This window comes from Haplochromis burtoni, unplaced genomic scaffold (assembly GCF_018398535.1).
Source record: "Haplochromis burtoni strain Fernald_Lab_line unplaced genomic scaffold, NCSU_Asbu1 Contig_55, whole genome shotgun sequence".
Classification (NCBI taxonomy): Eukaryota; Metazoa; Chordata; class Actinopteri; order Cichliformes; family Cichlidae; genus Haplochromis; species Haplochromis burtoni.
In genome coordinates, this window is record NW_024582416.1 from 1,023,411 (window position 1) to 1,047,000 (window position 23,590).

The window sequence follows — 23,590 nt, forward strand, 5'->3', positions numbered from 1 at the left end:
GTGTGTGTGTGTGTGTGTGTGTGTGTGTGTGTGTGTGTGTGTGTGTGTGTGTGTGTGTGTGTTCCCAGGAACCGCATGGGTGCCTGACACAGTGACCCCAGAGTCATTTGATAGGTGCTCATTTTGAGCAGCAAACCGCACATTCTGTATGTTCATAAGCTGCAGGTCACAGCGCAAAGCCCAGCCACGTGAACGGGAGCTTTACTCTGGTGCCCCCTCCTTATTGTTTTATGCACACAATTTATCGTAAACACATAACAATGAAGTATATTTATGATGCTTAATGATGTTTTAGTTTTCATCTTTTTTAATGCATTATTTTGTTGCTCTCTGTTTTTTGATGGGATTATGAAAGCATTGCCATTTAGAGATGCAGCTGCATTGTTCCAGTGCAACTCCTGATCTGTGTTTATGGAGTCACGAGCTCTGTGCGCATTAAAATCGTTTAACTCACGTGCTTGTGTTTGGGTTTTCTCTCTTATAGAGAGGATTTCCTGGTTTCCTATGAGCCCCTCTATAATCCCCCCAAAAGCACCCCAGTGAAAACCGTATGTTCAGGGACATATAGGAAATGAGTTATCAGCCACTTGTCACCGCACACTGGTACAGGGGTGTGTAGGATTAGCATAGTGAGCTCTCATAGCAACTTTACATTTTATTTTTCCTTCGCTTTCGAGAGGACACGTGAACCCAAACCATGACGGTAAATTGGCACTCACTGCATTAACAGATCCTTAGGATCCCCCCCCAATAGGTTTCTATTTATTTTAATTAAATAAATGCATAATTTTTCACCTATAATGTTTTTAAGAATACGCCCTGGCAAAAATAAATAAACACAAAAATATTTGACGAATTTTCCTGTTTATATTATATTAGTATTATTATTTCTTAATCTAATTAAAATGTTCTACTATTTAGCTACTTTTTGATATTTTTTTCTGACCGGCGCTCCAGACGTCATCTACCACGTGGTGTCTTTACCACGTGACCAACCCGGAAGCCTGCACCGTGTGTTTGGCATGTCAACATGTCTGAGAGGAGTCTCCTGCTTTAGAGCTTCATTTTTCTAAACGTAGGGTTTTTTTCTTTGCACCATGGCGCAGGAGGTGTGCGGCCTGAAGGCGCAGCTGCGGGAGAAAGAGGAGGAGATCGCAACTCTGAAGAACAAACTGGCGCAACTGGAAAAGGTGCGAAAGTGAATTCACGTCTGTGTATCGGTGTGTTTCATGTGCCTGATTTCTTGTGTGGCATTAACGGTGCAGTAACGTGAGCATAATGGGAGCTTAGTTTAGTGACGATATCGGGGAAGGACGTTATGTTACTCCAACACCTCAGAGTTTATCCGGCTATCACAAGGTGTCGCCACAGCAACCAGCTGCATAATTAATATTAAATGCATCATTGAGACAAGAGTTCATATTCACCTAATCCTTAAAATCTCAGAGTTTAAGATGAAAAGTTTGCATTAATTCTTATAAAATAAGATTCCCCATTGTAGGCGTCTAATTATTATATTATTACCTGACGTTTTTAAACCTTATTTTAAATTAAAAAAAAAAATCCCTAATATATTCATTTATGTGAGCCTACAATTTGTTTTCTCCATCTAACCATGTTTATTGATCGTTTATCTTATCTTCTAAATATGTCACCTATTTGTGCTTTACTTTAGCCTGCCAGTTATTAATTATTATCTCTTTCTAACATTTAATCTTTGACCTTTGCTGATCAAACCTTTTTATTTCCTCCTGTTTTCACATGTTTTGAGTTAATACCATTCAATCCAAAATCATCCATTTTTTTAAGAACATTTTCTGTTCGCCCAGATGATCCAAAGTTTGGACATGATTTCTTTGACATTCCAGCTTCATGAATCAAATACTTTCCTGGATTTTTTAAAAAACTCATCCAACTCACTTTCTGACCTTTTTTCATAGACTGAAATCTCTTTGAACATGAATAGCTTGGAAGCTGTCATGAAAAAGAGTGAAATGTTCAAGTGAACCAGGATCTGTAATTTAATATAAATGCATAAAACATTAAGAGTACTGGCTCTTTAACATAAGGAAAAATCAAAGTAAAAATTCAATGAGAGTGGTCACATGGTGCAGCTGTAATCTGAGTGCAGCGATACATTTGTACATCAGAGTTTATCGAAAAACACAAAATACTTCAAAACCTTAAAAAACACATCTGGATTGATTTTAGAGGGAAACTGTGGAAGACTTTGGTGAATAAAAACTATGCAAATGTATTTGGTGTGACATCAGAGCCGAGCTGCATCGGTGGAGCTACATAAGAGAGTGACGCCCCTAACTCCGCTCGCAGGCAAAGCGGCTCTCACCAACGAGGACATCATGCGGTACAGTCGACAGCTCCTCCTGCCCGAGCTTGGTGTGCAAGGTACGGATGGCTGCAGATTACACTCGTCTGATGTTCAGAGCGTTGTACCAAGTGAGGACTGATTATCTGCAGGTCAGCTGAATCTGTCCAAGACATCCGTGCTGATTGTGGGCTGTGGAGGACTGGGCTGCCCCCTGGCGCAGTATCTTGCAGCAGCAGGTGTTGGTAGGTACGCTTGTTGATTAGAGGACATCACCACCAAAGTAATCAGCTCATTAAAAGTGGCGTTTACTTAAAATAATGTTGAGCCATAAAAAGTTAATTTTTGGTGAGTAAAACGATTAAAGCTGAAGAGACAAGAAAACGTACGGTATAACATTTAAGATTTAACATTTAGTGAATTGAAATAAGAGAGAGTTATACTACCTGTTTTCTCAGGTGGGGTGTCAGGCAAACTTTGGATGCATAATTTAAAAGTTTGTACCTTATGAGTATACTCATTGGTATCAGTGTTTGATGAGTTTTAAAGCCTTTCTTGCCTCCCCAGGTCGCCTCGGCCTGCTAGACTACGATGAAGTGGAGCTGAGTAACCTGCACAGACAGGTGCTTCATGGGGAGGAGAACCAGGGCCAGGCCAAGGCGCTCTCTGCTGCCAGTGCAGTTCAGAGGTACAGACTTGGTACTGTTTTATTGCTGCAATCAAGTGTCTGCATGTGAACAACTGCTAATATCTATGCAAGAAACCAGAGACTGAGTATTTCTCTTTTTAGTCCTGGTCACTTTAAGGAAGCCTTGGTTGCATGCAGGTAAGCATGAAGGACTAAAACATAGTGCAGTGGCCACAAAACCACCGTCCTTCATCCCAGCACAGTTTAAACTCTTATTCTTCATTTAGTTTCTACATTCAACAACAGTAACGACATCTTACTTTGACATTTGCTGTCAGCCCTGCAGGCTCAGTCTGACACGATAGGCGACGGCTTCCCACATTGCTCTCTGTGTACACTGCGTATAATTCGTGGTATGCAGATGTGTAGAGAATACCAAAATCATCTAGGACTTCAAATATGAAAGATTTTTTGAGTATACTGTTACTAATCTGTCTAAAAATGCCCTCCCGCCCCGAACTGGAAACAGAGACCTTACTGTTTGGATATTATTAGTAGATGTTCAGTAACTGTGATAATTAGTGTATTTTATGCTTTGTGCAAACATTGGGCTGCGTTATAATGCACACCGGCGCTTTCCAGTCTCACCACAGGTTATATTTGGTTTTGTATTTCACCCCAGTCTACAAATATTTTGTAAACATGTTATTTTAGAGACAGCTGTTTTTGTGCCTTTTTGCCACACAGTAGGCCTTCTGTGGTTTCGCGCACACGTCTTTAACCTACGGCCACACGAGGGCGTCAGTTCGCTGACTGGCAAAGAACTGAAACATCAATTTAATGCTGTGCAGCACTTGTTCCCCAGTTTTATTGAGCCTTGTTGTTAATAATTGCTCTTTAATGATCGTTTCTTGCATGCACGATGCAAATGATGTGCGACTGTAATGTTTGTCAGTGTTTTTCCTCTGCGTTGGAAGTCGAGATGGCAAAGATGGAGAAGGAAGGAAGCACGAGCAGGTTTCCGACAGGTCTGCTGCCACAGTCGGGACTCACATGTTGCTTTTTTGTTGCTTTCTTGGCTCTCGTGCTGCTGCAGGACAGTTAAGGTGTTTGTATTAAATGTGCTGTTTATGCAGGACGCAGACTTTATAGGGAATTACTTGAATGTGCATCTATCTCTGCAGGTTAAATTCCACTGTGGAGTGCATTCCCTACCACCTGCAGCTCTCGCCGGAAAACGCTTTACAGCTTATTCAACAGTATCCTCTATTGCACAGACCTCTACTTGTAAAATCATGAATATGTCACATAGCTGCTATCTGCCAAGTCTCGTTCTGTGATTACTTATCAGCGCACATGAAGAGAAATTCAGAAGAAGCTGTAAGTAATGCGTGTCTGATAAACCGCGAGGACGCCTTGACTTCACTGACCTCATATATGACATTGTGGCTGATTGCTCAGACAACGTCCCCACTCGTTATCTGGTGAACGACGCCTGCGTGCTCAGCGGCAAACCTCTCGTGTCGGCGAGCGCCTTACGGATGGAAGGGCAGGTAAGGTAGAAGGCAGACCCCTGTTTTCCTCATCGGTGCAGTGGGTACAGTATGCGGTATCTTTTGTGTGTCTGCAGTTGACGGTGTATAACTACCGTGGAGGCCCCTGCTACAGATGTCTGTATCCAGTGCCTCCACCTCCAGAGACGGTGACCAACTGCTCTGATGGAGGAGTGTTAGGAGTGGGTGAGTCTTGTTCCCTCACCTTCACAGAGGCCACAGTCGGTGTAAATGATCGTTCTTTATAATATTTTCCACTCGTATTGAAGTTCCAGGGATAATGGGCTGCTTCCAAGCTTTGGAAGTCCTCAAGATTGCCTCTGGACAGGGCTGTATCCTTTTTTTCTTCACCTTCTTGTTATATATAGTTTAGTTATTGTGCTTCTTTGCATCTGAGCTCTTTTGCTTAGTCACCAGAATTGATTAACAATGAGCTGCTGAATGATAAGGAGGGGAAGGGAGATTTTTGTCTGCGTTCTCTGAGTTGACTATTTATTTGCCATTGTCGTGTTTTCATGCTGGTACTGAGAGAATAGACGCGCCCCGTCTTGCCTTCTGTATTGTATTGTTGTACTGATGCTAACGCCTCCCGTGATGCGTCAGCCGGGAAAGTGTTGCACCATATTCCCAGCAAAATCCCCGAATGTTGCTATGGCTTTTAATGTACCAGTGGGAGACGCACCAGACTCTGAACCTCTGAATGGAGCGACACGGTGCTTCTCAGAAGTAAGTAGCCTTGTTAGTAACCTTGACCGGGCGTGCCAGCTTCCTGCGGCCAGCAGCTGGTGATGTTTGACGCCCAAGATGCCAGGTTCAGGTCGATCAGGCTGCGGCCAAAGCAGGCCGGCTGTGCTGTATGTGGAGAAAACCCCAGCGTGACCCGGCTGGTGGACTATGAGGCTTTCTGTGGATCTGCTGCCACAGACAAGGTTGGTCATAAGAGAAACTCACGGAGTTCCTCATTTTCTGCGGTCATGCCCATTTACTGAATGCTGGTTTTTGAAGGTTTCAAACGTGTTTCTTAAATCAACTTGATTTATATTAAAGTGACGTTTTTAAAAGTGCAAATAATTATCCCTAATTCTCTGGAAATTCTCTTTTCAGTGCCGCAAACTAAACCTGCTGTCCAAAGAGCAGAGGATCACAGTGCAGGTGGGGATTATATAGTGCAGAGCGCTCGGTCATTGCGTGACTCCCTGTATTTAGTGCTGTTTATTATATGATTACTCACAATTTTCTCAGTTTTCATGCACATTCATAAACTGATTGCATCTCGGTGCTGACCCAGCCCCAAATGGGAAATGACTTAAAATGCGTCTGTAAATTTTCTATGGGAAAGAATAACACGTTCTCTTTGGCACTGAGCGCAGGAGCGTGGATTGCATCTGTTTATGTTTCTGCAGAACTGCTGCTTTGAAACCCACTGAGTCATTTAGCACAGAGATGGGGATCATGATTGATTGGGGTGCAGCTGAGATTGTGCAAGAGGCTGCAGTTAGAAACAGTTTTGCTTCCTGTGAATTAAGGAAAAACATGTTAAAACGTTCATATTACTCTACAATTACGAGTCCAGGCACATGAGTAATTTTGGTTTCCCTGCTTACGTAGAAATCCACGGCTTTCCCCAAAAAGCGAAGCCGCACCTCTGTAATTGTAGCAGCTGGTAGTTTAAGTGTATTAAGGGCTGTTTTAATGTGATTCCAGGACTATAAATCGATAATGGACAGTGAAGAGCCCCATCTCCTGTTGGATGTACGCCCTCTGGTGGAGGTGGATATATGCCACTTAGCCTCCTCTCTCAGTATCCTTTAAGACACAAATCGTTCTGGCTGCACCATAATCGTGTATTTTCTCTTCGTGCGAGCCTCGTGTCTGTGTGGCTGTTCGCCTTACATTGCTGCCAGATATTCCACTCTCAAGTCTGGAGGAGAGGAAGAGGGAACATCTCCAGTTACTCCGGGAGAGAATCAGCCAGCTGAAGCACCAGATGGCAGGTGACTGCCAGCCGCCAGGTAACACAGCAAAAACACCATTTAGGGTGTGTTGTTTGAAATGAACGGGCACGTACAGTCACTTGTGCATATTCAGAGGCCACTGTGTAGTCTCACACTGCTGGGCCAGAGGCTTATTTTGGACAGCTAGAAACAGGCTGTAATGGGGTTGCTATGTGAGGCCTTTTCCAAAACAAGTACGGTCAGCCTGTGCAGCTGGCCCGCTTTACAGAAATTAACATTCAAAACATTATTTTGGTGACGTTCTTTAATCAGTGAGATAAATTTAGCCTGGACTTTACTCTGTCTCGATTTTTAAATATTCACCTGCTTGTACCTGATGTTGTGTTTCAACCAATCAAACGTAATGAGTCCACCAGTCTCTCTTGACTTCTCTCTCCAGTTTACGTGATCTGCAAGCAGGGTAACGATTCTCAGAAGGCCGTGCAGATTCTGGAGAAGATGAGTGGATCAGAAGTGGACCGTGTCACCGTGAAAGACATCTGTGGGGGCCTCACGGCTTGGGCGAGGGGAATAGACTGCACTTTTCCGCAGTATTAATGCATTTATTATGTTTTTACTGTTAATAAAGGCTGCTTTCTGTTTGTTTCTCTGTTGTTCTTGGCTTTCTTTAAACTGAGCATCCTGATTAGAGAGAGGCTGTTTGTAATGTTCTCAAATGAAAAATCTCACAATGCAGTGGAACTGTTGGACAATTTCCTGAAATTTGTTCTGTAATATTCTAAGTATTAGTTAAATAACATATTAGCCCTTCAAAGTTAATCTATTCATAGACAACGTCCCTTTATCTTAAGCCGAGCGCACTTTAGGTAATAACCCTCGACTTGTATGAACTCCTTCAGTGTCCCCTTGCGACTCTTGCTTCCTACTTGGGAGAGCCATTTATTACAATTCGATCCGGGTCATGTGGAGTAAAGTTTTTTTTTCTTTTTTTTCTTTTGGCATGACCAAGTTGAAATAACGGAAAAGAAAAGGCACATGCGCACTGGTTCGAGCTCGAGCGGAGGCGCCATTGCTTCACATGGTGTGTAGTTCAAGTTTTCCTCCCCACTCATGGAAAGTCAGTAATGCGGACATAATAAAAAGACTCCAAGCCCCAGCGACGGTCCCTGCTCTTTTTCTCGTCGAGCAGGGGGAGTAGTCACAGCTGGAAGGATAATAAGATGCGCATGAATTTACAATCTGGAATAAAAGATAAGAGAAAATTAATGCACGGAGCGGCTCGTCTCAGCGAGACTCGCTGCAAAACTAAAGTTAGTATGTGTGAGCTGTGGGCTGTGCCGGAGTGCTTTCTGTGTGACTTGTAACAAAGTGCAGAAGAATAAAGTTCCGACTGCGCGTCCCTCACTTGATGGAGTCGAAAAGTTTCTTCAGCCCTCTCACAATGGATCGAAAAGCGCCCTGCGCCGAGAGCGAAGGTAAAGTATCCTGTAAGAAACGTTTAACTCGACGTTTGGCTTTAACCCGACTGTACCGGGAGAGAGCGTTCAGCGGCCAGGCTCAGAAAGCGCAGATTCGGGGCTTGTATAACTTGTTTTGCTGGCATTCTCGGCTCGGGTTGTGTTCTGCCAGCGAGCCAATCGAAAGTGGGAGGGGAGCAGATGTTCAGAAGCCTCGGTTCCAGATGTTTGTGGGGTTTGAATCCGTACAAACATACAAGTGATGCCCTTTATCGACGTTTGCGCGTCTTGTGGCCTCCTGTTTTGGCGTTTTATGCGCTCGCGTACAGTCGCCTACTTACAACTTTCTCACAGTTAGCACAAGTCGAGAAATGTAGCGAGAAAATTTAAAATAATTGAAATTATAGACAAGCTCCAAACTTTGGGGGCGTGCTTTGCTCCGTACCTTGCAGATAATAATAAATGACTTTATATTTGATTTGAAAAAGCTCTGAATAAAGATTTGTGACAAACGTAAAATGAAACGTCCTCTTAGTGAATCCAGCTCAGCGTCTTTACACTGTAAGAACAGCAGCTGATTCATTCATACACCCTGAATGCTTTTCACAACTGTTTTCAGATATGAGAATGCTTCTCGTTAAAAAGTAGTGTGTGTGTGTGTGTGTGCGCGTGCGTGTGTGTGGTGACAGGCTTCCTGTGGTCAGAGTGGATTACTGACTTCACTAAGGAGAAGGAACAAAACTCCAGGATATGAAGTGTGTTGCTGTGATTTCACTGCAGAGGCCTGCGTATTGTTCAGACACTTCTCCTCCATCACCTGTCAGTCTGGTGACAGAGCTCGGGCGGTGTGAGCTCCAGCGGGTGGATAGGCTGTTAGTTTGAAAAGGACAGTATCATTTTGACAATAAACTGACTGTTACTGATGAAGACCAAAGATTCCCCCTACCAGGAGTTCATCCACAGAAACCCAGCTGTGCTTTTTTCTGCCAGCCCTCACTGATTCCTCCACTGTTCAGACGTTTACGTTGCAACTGGAAGAAACCCAATGTCTGCCTCCTCTCCCCCATCCTTACCTCGAGCCTTCCTCCACTCTGTCCATCTGCACCACCCGTCCTTGCCATCCACCCCATCTGGACCCATCTACACACGGCTGTCCAACGGCAGTCACAACGCCCCCAGCCCCACCAACTCCCGCAGCTCTTTCCATGGGGTGTCCTTCCTGCTGCAGATCGGACTGACCAGAGAGACGGTGAACCTGGAGGCCAGTGACCTGTCGCTGTCTGCTGTGAAGGACCTGGTGTGCTCCATAGTGGATCAGAAGGTAGGGACGTCTTCATTCATTCTTTATTATAGTTAACAGTCTATTTTCTGTCATAAAGGACGTGCTTCACCTTCATTGTTTTCTTTAATCTCTTCTGAAATGAAGTGTATTGCACAAAAACAAGCTCGCTATCTGCAGGGAGCTTGTTTTTCACAGTGCAGCCGTGATATCAGAGGCTCAAGAGGACCAACGTGACGAAGCACCAGCATGTGTTTTGCCATCTCCTACCATATTCATCTGTTTTGGTTTTGTTTTCCAAAGCAGACATCTGCGCCATGTGGCTCCCAATGAGTCAAACGCCGCAGAAGCATGCACACAACAGCATCGACGCTCCTCCAGTTACCGTCTACTAGCGCCTGTTATTTATGCTGCTGTGTAAGGTCACTGGACACGATGCAAGTGCAAGTACAAACTCATATGCACGCGCATATATGAAGTGGTTTTGTGCCCGCTGTGCATCTCGAAGCATTTTTTTTCACATGGTATTGGTGAAGGAGTTCAGCCTCAGCAGAAGAACCAGCTTTAAGCACAAGTATAGGTTGCATCTTTCAACAAACGAGTGCTGTGGCGCATTTACCTCGCCTTACTTTCTATGTTCTTGTTGTTTTGTGGTGAAACTGGTCAGAAATTTATAGTCATACTGCATGTGCGTGTGTGGGCTCTTTTTATAATGTGTGAAGTAAGAATGAGGGTTAAACATTTTAATTTCCTTCATCTGAAACAACCTCATATTATAAGCACAGCAAAGCCGCAGTACCCCAGATGTTATGGCCATCATGTGAAGTGGTTTTCTTGTCCATAATCATATAATAATTACAAAAAGGACAAAAATAGTATTTGGTATAAATTGGAAAGTTAAACACTGTATTTGCACAGTGAAAAAAAATCGTAGTTCATATCTATCTGCTAAATGTGTGGCGTTTCTAACCATTTATAGGTGCTCTTATAGGTGCTGTACTTAACAGTTGTGAGGGATTAATAGTATGCAAAGCCTATTGGAATAATGAAATGGCTTCTGTGTGCATGCACATGTTTAACCTCTTGCAAATAATGATGATTACTCCATTTGTGTGTGTAATTATTATTGAGTGCATAAAAAGAGAGGGTGATTAAAAAAAGCACTTTCATCAGCCACTAGAATCTGAACATTTATGTAGGTCAGAGCCGCGCTGGTCTTTGAAGTCATGATAATTACAATTAAAAAGGAAAAAAAAAGGAATTAGGAGCAAATTTGTGTGGAACAAATGGGAGACTGTGCGGGAGCTGTGTGCGCCGAGCCCGCGTCCTTTGCTTCGTGTTGTCCAAGTTGACATTCCAGAGGAGCAGGGTAATGTTGTTGTTCTTTACGAGGTCTGCTGATTCTCACTAGCTAGCTGGTTATGAACAGTTCTGGTTCACAGAGCAGAAAATCTCATCGCTGCACAAATTTGCATGGATCTCGTAACATATTGGTGCAGAATGTGCAACAGGAAAAGGTGAGGAAACACGATGCTTTAGAAACACACCTTAAAGAAAATCAGTGCAGCGCCTGCATTTTGAGTTGAGATCCAACCGAGATAAGGTCTGGCTTTATCTCTGTATCACATGCGTTCATTCAAAGATGGCGGGCAGTCTGATAAGATGTGCCAGGTGATTATAAAATTTATGGCCAGCAGTCATGCGAGCCTATAAACATCTGACCACGCTGTATATCTTTTCATCATAATATACTGTACATCATCACCACAGAACACATCCAGTCTGTTCATCCACATTAGTGTGCAGTGCTTCTATTAAACACTGCCAGAAGCAGTGCACTGCTTCAACTATTTCATGAAATCCAGCCATATGGCTTTGATATCAGTGGAAAATATGACTGTAGGCCTTGTGTGCTTTCAGTCCATCCCTGCCTTCTTTTCTAGAATATGCATGACAGCGGTGAGCGATACAGAGTCCGCTCATCCCGGCCAACTTTCCCAGCTGAGGATCTCTGACCTTAGCCGGTCTAGCCGTTGACAGCAGTCCCAGGATGTCTCCAGTCAGCACAACTTCAGGTGTCTGTCAGCGCGGCCGAGGCAGGAAAAAGCGTTCGACTTTATGTTGTAATATCTGCGCGGAGATGGAGTTTGGATGGAAGCGTATTCCCCCTCTGTGGTGCCGTTTCCTCCGCTGAGTGCTGGCCTGCTTCACCAAGTGACTCACCGCTCAGCCATGCAACAAACAGGGATGCTTATCCCAACTCAGATCTGTGCAGTTCAGTGTCAGCCTTTCTGCTGTGTCAGCTGTTGTGAGCTTTCAGTGTAGAATCTGGTTGCTTACAAACCACAGCGGATATAACATTGACGTCTTGTTAGTCGATACATTTGTATTCAAACGGCTGCACAGTCTGTCCACCTTTGTGCTGATCATCCAGGTCTGGCCGCTGTGCCAGCAGGGCAGGATGGCAACTTGGATCCACTTTTCTTTCTCAGCGGTGTCCTTGAGCTCTTTTGTTTAGATAGCATAAAGAAGTCGATGCCCTCCCTACTGTCTGCTGTCTGAGCCAGGGTTTTTTCCCTTTAGACAGCCAGCTTCTATCTCCCACTGACCGGCTTGATTAGTAAACCAGGACTTAATGAGTCCCACTAACAGAATATCTTTTGAATTATTGCTGTTATTACAGGTTGTTGTGAAGGTTTTATGTGATCTGCCTCTTTAGACACACATATTGTCTCTAATCGGTACGTTATGTGCTTTAATATTTAAGATAGAAAAATGCTTGCAGCGCATCGCTCTGCACAAACACTCTTCTGCTGCAGTTGCTCTAGGAGGGTATCATGAAATCTGCAGTCACATTCCTTTGGTATCTCCTTAAAGCTTGTGATCATAGCTTAAGGATGAAAAACTTGTTTTCTGATCAGCAGAGTGCTTTACTTTGCTATAGTTTTCCTTTTGAGCTCACTTTTATCTGGAATATACTGTATTTCTAGTCCAGCTGTGGCTCTGAATCATGCCTCAAAGGTTAATATTTAGTAAACTATCCTTATAGTATTGAATGAGTCTCTCTGTTTCACATGGGGTCGTGCAACCTTTTATAATAGCTGCGCATTGTATAGTTTTTCTTCGGCTCATTCTTCTTCCTGCTAAACACCCGACCAACCACATGACTTGGCTGCTTCTACAGAATAAATTTTCTTTCTGTTCTCTGTGTTGATGTGAAGTTGGTTTTGATAGTAGCGGTTTGGCTCGTAATTACCAACTTATAGTGGTTAGGTCAACCTTATTCTTGCGCACCCTGACGCTGATAAGTTCAGTCTTTTAGAGCAGCTTTTGTGGTCACTGCTCTTGCGATCTGCTGAATGCTTAAAAGTGTAACTTTTTTATTGTCACCACTTGGCACAAGAGCATCAACCCTAAGCCAGGCTCCTTGAAGACTGTGAGAAAGGAGGAGGGGAGCCAGCCGTAGGGTGGAGGAGACCAACCCCTGTCAGGGTACGAAGAAGCCCAGATCTAACCCCGCGATGGCTCCCTGATCACAGCCTTGTTTCACCAGCCGGGTCCCGACTCCTCTGGTTTTGGGGGTTTGATGAATGGCGTGAGATAAACATCCAAAGCGTCCAGTTGTTGAATGCTTCCTGTTTGGTGTCGCCCAAGTCCTCTCTAGCAGCCAGCAAAGGGAGCAGCGGCGGGACAAAAGTTCACGACTCCCAGTTAGCCAGCTGGTCAGCCTGGTGAGCCAGTCAGCTACAGAGCATTCTTCTTTGCCCAGGCATTTTTGGAGGATGATGTGATGTTCCTGGGTATGGGTGGGATCCGAGTGTTATGAAACTCAGACGCGTGAGGCTAAATTCTTGCTGTGGTCGGAGTGAATATTTGACAAGTTGTAAGGAGCGCTGTAATGCCGATTTCACGGTTAACACAGATTAGTTTTCATTCCTGTTCAACTGTATTTAGTGCAACAATAGAATTTTCTGATGAATGTCGGCAGCAGCACGTTTGATATGTTTGAATTTACAGGGGAACTTGGCATCAGTTAAAAGTTTCTCTATCAAAGGCGACGATAAAGTTTAGCAGGAGGAAGGAAATTAGATTTTATTTGGCACTGGAGATGGAAAGAGAGCATGTTAGCTTTATGAATACTTTAATTTAGCCCTTAGGATGTTGATGCTTTTTCACTACAGCTGAAAATGCAGTGAAAGGCCTCAGCCGCAGGTTCCCCCATTGGTTTTGTCAGCACTGTAACTCCCAGTCTCTGGTTCAGAGCTCTGCAGCTGCCTCTGTAATTAGCCAGACAAAGACCTTTTTGAGTCAGAAATGGGCCGTGTTGGACAACACACAGGAAAAAAGCAAAGTATTATAAAAACAGAAGGGTTTGGATCGCTCTAAACCTTTGAGTAATATCACTTACATGATGCAAGGTAACAGCTGGCGAAGAAAACAAGATCAGCTCAGAATTCTCCTCCAAGATTAATTAGACTGAGTTGCAACAGTGCAGAAGATTTGTGTTGGTCTGCATTCGTACGTGTACGGGACAGCGAGGCCTGGGAATGGAGCCATTTTAATACCCGCGGGCTCCGCGAGATATAGAATCTGTCCTGTGCTGAGCGCACAGGAGGCCCTGTAGGAAGCATGGGCACATTATAAAAATGCTGTGCAGTGAAAGATTTGAATAATGACTAAAACTGCTGTCAGCAAACTGAGCTGGAGCTTTACAAACAATAAACCGAGCTATTGAACGTAACGTGACGCACTCATGACAGTGACAAAACACTGAACAGGTTCCTGCCTTGCACTTCCTGTCAGCACTGCACAGATCTACAAACAGCTGTCTATGTAGTTCCCCCTGTTAATACTGAACTTTTTCTTTGACTGCCATTAATAATTAAGAATTTTTTAATAAATCATGCTTTGATAATTGTTTTTTTGGTGGTTTTTGTTTTAAAAACACCTTTTCCAAAGGAGCTGTTTTTTTGCTTGACCAAAAAATATATATTTGTGCCTCACGGTGAAAGTGAAACAGATGATTACGTGTAAATTAGTGTGTCACCTTTGCAGTTCAAACCTTTTTGCACTGTTTAGCACTGTTATTTAGAACTTTTTTGAACATGCCATGCTTTTAGAGCCCAGCCGATGAAGCATTTTTGATTTGTTGCTTTCAAAATCCGATATTCCGATATACCAACTGGTAGTTTTCTTCTTTCAGACAGATGGAACGTAAACATGTTTTTCACTTAACTCGTTTACACTCAGATCAGCTGGTTTGGACAAACATTTCAAACACGTGTGTTGCTAACAGAGAAGTTATGGCGTGCCTCTGAGTGAGTCGAGTCACACTGATCGATCACCAAATAGATGATGTTGGCTGATAACACTGAAACAGAATCACCATAGAGCGCTACCAGTGTTTGTGCATATGACTTTTACTGAAGCTATCCAGCTATAACACATCAATGAAAAAGACTATAAGGCACATGTGAAAACATTTTAAAGTAAGCTAGGCGTTTTTTTATTTAAAAACCCACAACGTTGGTTATTTCTATATACACATTCACATAACTGCTTGAAAAAGATGCTGAAAATGAGTGAAGAGCTGCATGTGGCTGACCCCTGTGACCCCGGCCTAGCTGCATTACATGCCCAGTGAAGTTTACTACAGGTCTGGTGACAACAGCAGGAATTCTGTTGTTTAGGTCAGCGGCCCCCAACCCCGGGCCACGGCGGTACGGGTGTGAAATTTATGGTTTTCAGCATTTTTATCAGTTTTATCGTTAACTCGCTTTCCCTGGGTCTTTTCCCGTGTTATGAATAAATCTTTTTTTTGGTACTGGTTTTACTTTGTTGAATTTTTCCGCGACACCTTAAACGCCGGTCCGTGAAAATATCTCGGACATAAACCGGTCCGTTGGGGACTGCTGGTTTAGACAGAAGCTACAAAACGATCGTATTAATCTGCAGTTTTTACTTCCTTGTTTGTTACATATTTAAAAACTTTCAAATGAAAAGAAAAAAACACTTTCTTTCTGTATCTTTCTGTCTTTGATACATTTAGGATTACAGCTACAGTAATAAAGTACAAATGTGAGACCTGTTTATTTTATTTGCTTGTATCACTAACTCATAAATACCCCTTCTGGAAGAAAAGCATTGACAGAAAGGCAGAGGAGACATAAACAGGTTATAAGGGGAAGGAAATAAGAGGTGAAAACAGCATCAAAGAAGTGCACAGATGGAAAATGGAGGCTGCAGTTCACATCGACCAGCGCTAACCGAAACACATGGGAAATAAATCACCACCGTCTCCCTCGCTGCTTTTCTTCGACGCTATAAGGCCACATGTAAATGTTCCTATGAAGCTAGCTGACATGTTTCGCCCCAGAGGACGTCTCGACATCACACGTGCGATCTGCATAGGGCCAGACGTTTCCTGGAAAGCACATTGAGCTTCTTCTCAAGGAAAAACGAGTCTCTCCAGTGTAAAGCAAACTTTTGGCTTTTAGCCTTTTCCCCAACATTTTGGTGTTCGTTTGAAGGCACGCTATCGTATTCCAAAGCCATAGAGCCAGCTAAATAGATATCAGGATGGGATTGCTGAAGAACAAAAGTCTTCCATGTACAAATCAAAAGCCAACGTGCACGAGGAATCTATCAATTTCCCCAGTCTTGGAGTAATTTGTGGAAAAGGGAGAGAGAGAAGAAAAAGGAAAAAAAATATCTCTGAAGTTAAGTGAGCTAAGTAATTTCTACCATCTGCAGTGCACATTTCTACCGCCTTGCTCTCCTTTAAATGTAAAGTGGCATGGCAGAGCACGGGGCCTGGCCGCAAAAGTCAGTGAATGACAGAGTGAAGAAGCGTGGTCCTCTCTGGGGAGAGGGGGCAGGGGAGGCTGGGACAGCCCTTGGCAGTCCCTGCTTGGGGTGCAGAGGGGGTTGTGGGCACTGCGTGGCTGATGTTCTGTGCCAAAACCATCAGTAGAAGCCACTTCTGCCACCAATCACGGCTTCGCCTTGGGCTGTCTGTGTTTCTTGGTTGCTCAAACGTCCTTCATTGTATTTTAGCCAGTGGTGGGAGATAACGTGGCATCGCTCCAATCCCCGCTAATACGGACTCAAAGAGCTCCATCGCAATTATATTAACGTGGCACGCAGGAGCACCGCAGAGCTATTTAATGCTCGTACATGCTGGTGACTTTGTCTTTGCAAAGCCAACCACATGAAGTGATTTAGGAGCACTTCCCGAGAGATTCCTCGAGTTTCCATTCATAAATTTGTTACCGTGGCATAACGGATGTCTTACTTCACCTATTCATGTATTCATTAACAGGCCTTCCTCTGTTGACCAGCTTCTAACTTGACTGCACTTGCTGACAATGTCAGCATACTTAGAGGACTTCAAGCATGACAAATGCTGAAGAGAAACAGTTAAAGCCGGTGTAGTGACGAGGACTCTGCGCTACACCACATTTGTCCGCTCGACGCAGTTAACCACTAATGTCACTTCTCTGACTCGAGGAGCTCGCAAACTGAAAATGCAGAAAGTTGCTTGTTTGTGACCTTAGCAGTTAACATCAGAACCGTGTGCACGTCACTGACTGACACGCAGTGGCCGTACAGTCGTATCACTTTGGCGTTATTATCGATCCCTGCAGCACGAGCACGTCACAGAGTGTCTCGTTCGCTGCTGTTTTCTCAGCGCTCTTTGCCTTTCCTGTCTCAGTGCAGAGAGTGATCTGTCAGACTGATAGGAAGGTGGCAGAGGAAGTGAAATTGCATGTTGATACAACAAGAATACAACAACAAGCTCTCCGACTTACAATTGGGAAACGTCTCAAGAAATGCACATCTATGAAAAAGCAGCACCCCAGGCAAAAGGGAAAGAAAAGTTTGGTTTGTTTGAACATTTCTGAATGCAAGGGGAGCAGTCAGCCACTTAATTTGGGCTCCTTTTGTCACTCTGTCTCGTTCTTCAGCCGTGCTTGCTGGTTAGTTCCCCTCAGAGCCGCTCCCTGTTTCCATATTCTCTCTGCTCCTGCTCTCCAATCTGCTGTGGTCGGCAGAGCAGCACAGCCCGTTCACTTTGTGTGCCTGCGTTCAAATGGCTTTTCTCTACCCTGCACTTGCTATTATTCTTGTCTGCGTGTTTAAACATTTAGAGAAATTGCCTCTTGGTGGCTGTTTTGAAGGAGGTGACAGCTAGAGTGTTGGAATTCGGCCGGACTGCTTATTTAGCTTTAGTTTTCCCTTTTCAGAGGTACATTTACGCAAAACTGTGTGAAACAAAGGCATGTCTGTAAAAGCAATTCCTCACTGTTACTCGGGAATAAAGTAAAGCTTATGCAGCTAGTCCTGAGCTGCTTTCTGCTGCAGAGCCCACAGCAGTTATTAATGCTTTTGTTGAGCAACAGCAGCCTGTTTCTACATCCTGCCATTATTGCACACCTTCTGACCTTTTGCTCTAGCAGAACAAGAGAAAGTGCAGTTGCCATCAATCTCACAAAAATCCCCCCCAGGTTCACCTGTTTATTTGCCCCCTGTGGAGGTGAATCTGGCGGCCCTCTCTCGCTTCTCCAGGTCACAGAGAGGAGATGGAGTATGTGCTGCAGTATATCTTTGGGGTGGAGGTGCTGGCTGAGGATCGCAACGGAGCAATAACTCATCAGTGGCGTGCGGGGGCCTGGCCAAGCATGTCTTAGATCACACTGCTGTCTTCCTACGAGGCCTTAGATCCTGTGACTCAGCCTTCCTCTCCTATGCCTGGCCTCTGGGCGCTGTTGCATATAAAACCCGCACACAGAGATGCTTGCTGGCGCACACCCACACGTGTTGGAGATGCGTCACTGAAGAGGGATGAGGCAGGTTCTGTCATGCATGTATAAAAAAAACTTGGTGTTGTTCGGCTGGAAGCCGCCTGGCTCTCGTCGAGGATACAGTGGCTAGTAACCAAGCAGTGACCTCACCACCATTATCTCGACTTCATTGCAGCGCTTTTGTTCTTAAGGCCAAATAACGATAGAAGGGCATTGTTCCTCCACATCCAGAAGAGCCTGCTGAAATTACTGTAGGATTTTCTTTGGAGTGCTTCACAGCTACGTTTGATAAAAGCAGGAGGACGTTCTGCTTTTGTGGTTGATGTAAATCGGGTAAGGGGTATAGCTTTCCCAGAGTCTCTTGGTGATTGAAAGAGGTCTAGAATGACAGGTGTAGAGTTTTCCACTGTGCTGTGGTCTGGAACAGGCAACTGACCTAAACTCAGTGGTTAGACTTGCAATTCCTCCTAGTCCGGACCAGAAATGTAGATGCACACATGTTCACATAGATACACAGATATACGCACACAGCCTTCCACCTACAAAAACAAGAAAAGCAGCAGTGAATTAATTGCATCTGTACGTTTGGCACCAATTCAGACCCGTGCATTCATCATCTTGCAGAGCGTGTCAGCTACGGCTAAACCAGGCGCAGATTTATGTGAAAGTACACAGGGTGAAAAGCTGTTTAGTGTCCAGAGACGCTGGTCAAACTGCGGCCGCACAAAGAAGCAGAGTGAGTCTGTCTTCTGTGCAAAGTGGGGGCTGCGAGGGCTTTGAAGGAGCTGTGTTTCTGTGTCATGCATGCTGAAATTTGTCAGATATATTTAAACAAAATCAGGCATGTTTCTATTAATATGAAAAACTTGCTGCTGTGTTCCATGATGACACAGCCTCATGCAGTAAAAGCTATGAATGAACCATGAGCCGTATGCGACCACATGGAAGAAAACACGTTAGTCAGCCTCTAGAGTGAGAAAGTCACAGCTTCTCTTGCTGCTAATTCACCACGTGAGTTTCCTTTCCGTTGCATGCGGCTGCTTCTGTCGATTACCCCCAGTGAAGTCTTCCTTTTGCAGTAGAAAAGGAGCGGACGTCGCCAACACATCGTGAACATGTTATGGAGAGTGGTGGGATCCATTTGCTTAATCTGAAAAAAATGTGCAAAGATTCCTTCTTGAGTGTAAACCATTTGAGGGGAGTGCTTCTTCAGTCAGCTGCACGTACCTTTCAAATCCCTTCCAACCCACTTTTACTTCTGCCTCCAGCTGCAGCGTGTTGTTCTTGGCCTGTGCATGCAAACGGAGGAGCAAACAGTTTTGCTATAGAAATCAGGCATGCACTCGGACGGTTTCGTGCACTCGGACGGTTTCGTGCACCGGCTGCAGAGCAGAAGCGAAGCACTTTCTGTGCATTCGCCTGATTCATCGTGGACCGTTTATTCGAGCTCAGTCGAGTCATGCTGGTTCTGTATAGATGACAGAGTCTCTGAAACATGTAGAAATAATCCTAGATGAAAATGTTTTGCCTTATTAAATCGGTCGTCTCCAGCTTTATTTTGAAGTTGCCTGAAAATCAGTGACGTTACAGCTTTAAGAGATGAAGCTCAGCCTGGACAGATCCAGGCTAGATTTTTCCACCTGATTCCGGTATTGAAAGTATCAGGATGGGATGTCGATCTGTTCCTTTAATACCGTGATATCAAAAGCGTCACGCCTCCTTTCGTGCAGCCATGTGGTTTTCATTCCACTGCACTTGCTCCTTGTGTGTGACATCACTCAGAGGTGCAATGCAACATGTGTCGTTCAGCATGTGAATTTCATTCATGTGTTTGTTTGTTTATGTATTGGTGGTTATGGGAACGCTCGAATTGACTCGCAAGATCTTTTCTTACTTCCTGCATTTAGTGGGATAGACTTTCTCTGCTGCATAAACCTGGTAAGAAGCACGTTACTTAATTAGCTTGATACTGTGAGGACATCTTCACCATCAAAGTGAACCCATTCAGCTAAAGTGAATGGAAACTGTTACTGGAGGAGCCAAAACACATAATGTTACAGAAGACAGTGGAAAGCCAGAGTGTTTCCAACATGCCCTCTTCTGACGCATCCGTCCAAGTGACAAATTCATTATTTGGCTGCCGTCGTTGCCCACATCTAGTGCTCTTGTAATTTGCAGTGCATGAGTGACTTGCGCCATGCTGTGTGGAAAAAATTTGCCTGGTATTACATTAATAATGTGCAATGAAAACAAATACAATTCCACTGTTGACTTTAATAAATGAACAAAGTTTCCACATCGCGTTTGATGTGACTTGAAGAAAGTAATTACACAGCTTTCCTCCAAGATTCGTGTGAGCACATAATTGGATTTTCCAATGCAGCCGTTGGACTAGTTGAAGTATTGAAGTGTATTTTCCTCTGTTGTGGGAGTTAAAAAGCACGTCAAAGTCAAACAATGGTTTCCCCATTGTTTTGACATGAAAACACTGTTGTCCTATTTGTGAAATCCTCACTACAGTCTGTCGGTTTCACAACAGACTGCGGAGCTCGTCGGCACAGCGCGCGCTGCCTTTTAAATGTGCAACGCATCAGAATGAATCAAGTCAGGATTGTAGCTGTTAACCCAGTTTGAACAGATGCCGTCTTTTCTTATTGGCCTCTTATTATGATGCTCGCTCAGATACAGAGCAACAGAAAACATCGTCTTGTGTCTTCTGGTTCGGTGTCTCTGGGCCACAGCGATCTGTGCCTTAGCACTGTTAAATAATTACAAGGTTATCAGTCAATAGATTTATTTATCTGCTGAATAAAAGCACCTTGTATCATGCCGATCTTGTGACAGTGTTTATCTTGCCACCTCGAGCAAAATAAACAAGAGTCTTTTACCTCCTGACTCTGGTTAAATGTTTCACAATGATCCCGATGAAACGTTTTAGGTTGTGTTGGAGGTTAGATAATCTTTTACCCTTTGCTTCTGTAATGTTTTTACATATCTGTGGTTCAGTATAAGAAAATCCATTAGTTTACACATTTATACCGGAGAATGCTGCCCTGGCCTTTAAGTACATATCTGCTCAAGGACATTGCAGAGGAAACATCTACAGTTTCCAGGCTGGATGTAAAGTTTTCCGTGCACTCTAGCATTTTGTTTCTCTTAAGGTGACCATTTGATTGAAATGCTAAATAATAGTAACCGACTTCAGTCTCATATCTCATGTAGGGAGGTGAAGTTTGACTTTTAGAAAAGCAGAAAGAATCTGGACACCTGGAAGTCCTGGGCTCTGTTTGCTTTTTCTAAACTATCCTGCTTCTGGCCATATCTGATTTAGTTATTTGCAGTGTTATAAGGAAAAACGGCACAATCGTTTGAGTCAGAGTATCCAGAAATATTCACATGACCATGGGATGCCAGATGTAACAGGACCTTTTTTTAAATTTTGGCATTTTATAATCCTTTTGCCAGGAAGAGTATTTAGAAAGCTTCTCGTGTCGGTGCCCTGAAACGCTGGAATGAGAATGAATGAAATTGGCTATAATAATTATAATGTCAGCTATTCCGTATTTTACAGTTCTACAGTTTTCCTGAGTATCCGTACATTTTGCAGCGTCGATGAGACAAATATGCGGTTTCACGTCAGCGTTGTCAAACTTTAGCCACACTTTTCAAAGTGTGGCTAAAGCATCAAAGGATTAATCAAGAAAATGACAACTAGATGAAAATAACCGTGGTTTGCAGTTCTGCATTCTTGTGCAGTGCTGCGTGTTGCACACGAGCAGCATTGTTTCCATCATCCAACTTTTATCTCCGGCGCTGCGATGATGAGCTGGACGTTTTAACTGTCGCTGTCCTCCACGTCTGTCTGGCCCGCTGCCACACCAATAAAGGTGTTAGGCAGCCCGAGGTCAAGCTGCATGCTTTTCCTTACTGCGAACACGCGGCCATCTGTCAGAGCCTGCGCGATGCTCTTAGCGCCGCTTCACCCTCACCTCTGCCACACATGCAGCGAAACACAAATGTTTAACCACATAATCAGGTGCACGCCATCCTGTTTCACAACAAACTCATTGTCCTCTGTGACTGAGGCCCTCGTGCAGGAATTGTACAGCAGCCGCACAGAATACATGAGCTGCGACTTGTGATTCATTTCACTCATTTATCATTTTGTGTCTGATAGGAATAAGCATCAATATTCCTCAAAGCTACACCTTTTTTCTTTTTCCAGTCAGATCATTTTTTCTTGGCCGTCTTGAGATAATTTGTTTTTGGCTTCTAATAAAATGGGACCATATTTCAAATCTGTCCCACTCTTTCCTTCATCTCCTGCCTCTTACCCTCTTTCCTTACAGCAGGATTTAGCATATCAATGGCGGATTAGTTCGTTTAACAAAAGCTTACTACTGCAAAGCCCCTTTCCACTTGTCTTTCCAGCCTGACTTGTGGACCTCACACAGCTTCTCCTCGCCGGGGTCTTTGGTGTACGTGTGTGGTCGTGGCTGCTCGGCTGAATGGACTCTCGTTCGAAGATGACAAAAGACGCGCTTAGTCACTACGGGCTTCGGAAATGTATGCAGCAGCATGTGTGGGTGATGGTGTGTAAGGATGTATATGTGCACAGGCACATGCTGGAGGTGAATGGTTTATTTTTGCATGCGGGAAGGAGAGAATGTATAAATGCAGTGCTTTATACGTCCATCCACCCGCAGGTCGGCCTTCGGCTTTCCCTCTACGCCTGCGATCAGAACAACAAACTGTTAGAACGTTGTCCTAAACCTGCCAGTCTATTGTTCTTGTACCATAGGCTTCCTCTTACTTTAGTAGGGCATGGAAAAAAGTAATGTCCTCTGCCCTTGGAGCTGCTATGTTCTTGCCTGCAGATGCAGATGCTCTGGAATGGGACTCATTCTGTACAGTGGAAAGTGCTGCACGAGGAGCCAAGAGGAGGTGACTCAAGCTGGCTAGATATGGGCATCAACCTCAGCTTTTGTGTGTGCGTGTGTTTGTGTGTCCAAGTGCAGGCGTGTCAGGCGGGTGGAGGAAAACCCTACCGTGACACTGCAGCCGGCTCAGGAAGGATGCCCCCCTCCTCCCGCCTTTGGTGCTGATGGTTTGAGCCATACAGCATTAATCACCTGAAAGCGTGACAGGATTAGGATGTAGATATGTCAGCCGAGGCATCGAGCTGGAAAGGTTTCGTTCTACAGTCGCGTGCCTTGTTTTTACACTCTGAGCAAAATCAGCTTCTCATGCAGTTTGAATATAACTGAAATAGTCTTCATATATGGATTATGTTGCCACGTAGTTGTTGTTGTGAGGTCAGTGCACAGGTTTACGTCATGACTGAGCAGGAGTAGGGATACAAATAGAAATACATTTGTCATTCATGGAGTCATGGGGAAAATTAGCCCAGCGTGCAATAAGGAGGGAGGCGTCTGTCCTGACAGGTAGTCAGCCAATGAGAGTGTTAACGTGTGAGCAGCAAGCATTTTGTGCAAAAGTGGAACATCTGGAGAACAGGAAGAGAACATCCAGGCTGTCGCTGCACATGCTACAACTTCTTTTGTTCTGATGATTCCCAGTTTGATCAG

The 23,590-nt window shown here is 44.2% G+C and overlaps 2 protein-coding genes across 3 annotated transcripts in view; both read left to right on the forward strand.

Moving 5' to 3' along the window:
- The first annotated feature begins 984 nt into the window (after positions 1–984).
- On the forward strand, positions 985–7,059 carry mocs3 (molybdenum cofactor synthesis 3). Its single transcript, XM_005922354.3, has 13 exons — positions 985–1,190; positions 2,274–2,406; positions 2,479–2,571; positions 2,894–3,014; positions 4,139–4,213; positions 4,390–4,507; positions 4,585–4,693; positions 4,777–4,839; positions 5,273–5,436; positions 5,612–5,659; positions 6,212–6,308; positions 6,412–6,519; positions 6,902–7,059. Exons 1-13 carry the CDS (start codon positions 1,098–1,100, stop codon positions 7,057–7,059), a joined length of 1,380 nt encoding a protein of 459 aa, XP_005922416.1. The 5' UTR covers positions 985–1,097.
- Positions 7,060–8,964: 1,905 nt separating this feature from the next.
- The window catches only part of prkd3 (protein kinase D3), a 34,354-nt gene continuing 19,728 nt past the window's right edge, over positions 8,965–23,590 (forward strand). For both annotated transcript variants that reach the window (XM_005922352.2, XM_005922353.3), the window contains exon 1: positions 8,965–9,240. In XM_005922352.2, the coding sequence (XP_005922414.1) occupies positions 8,965–9,240 (276 nt within the window). The remainder of the gene's footprint in view (positions 9,241–23,590) is intronic.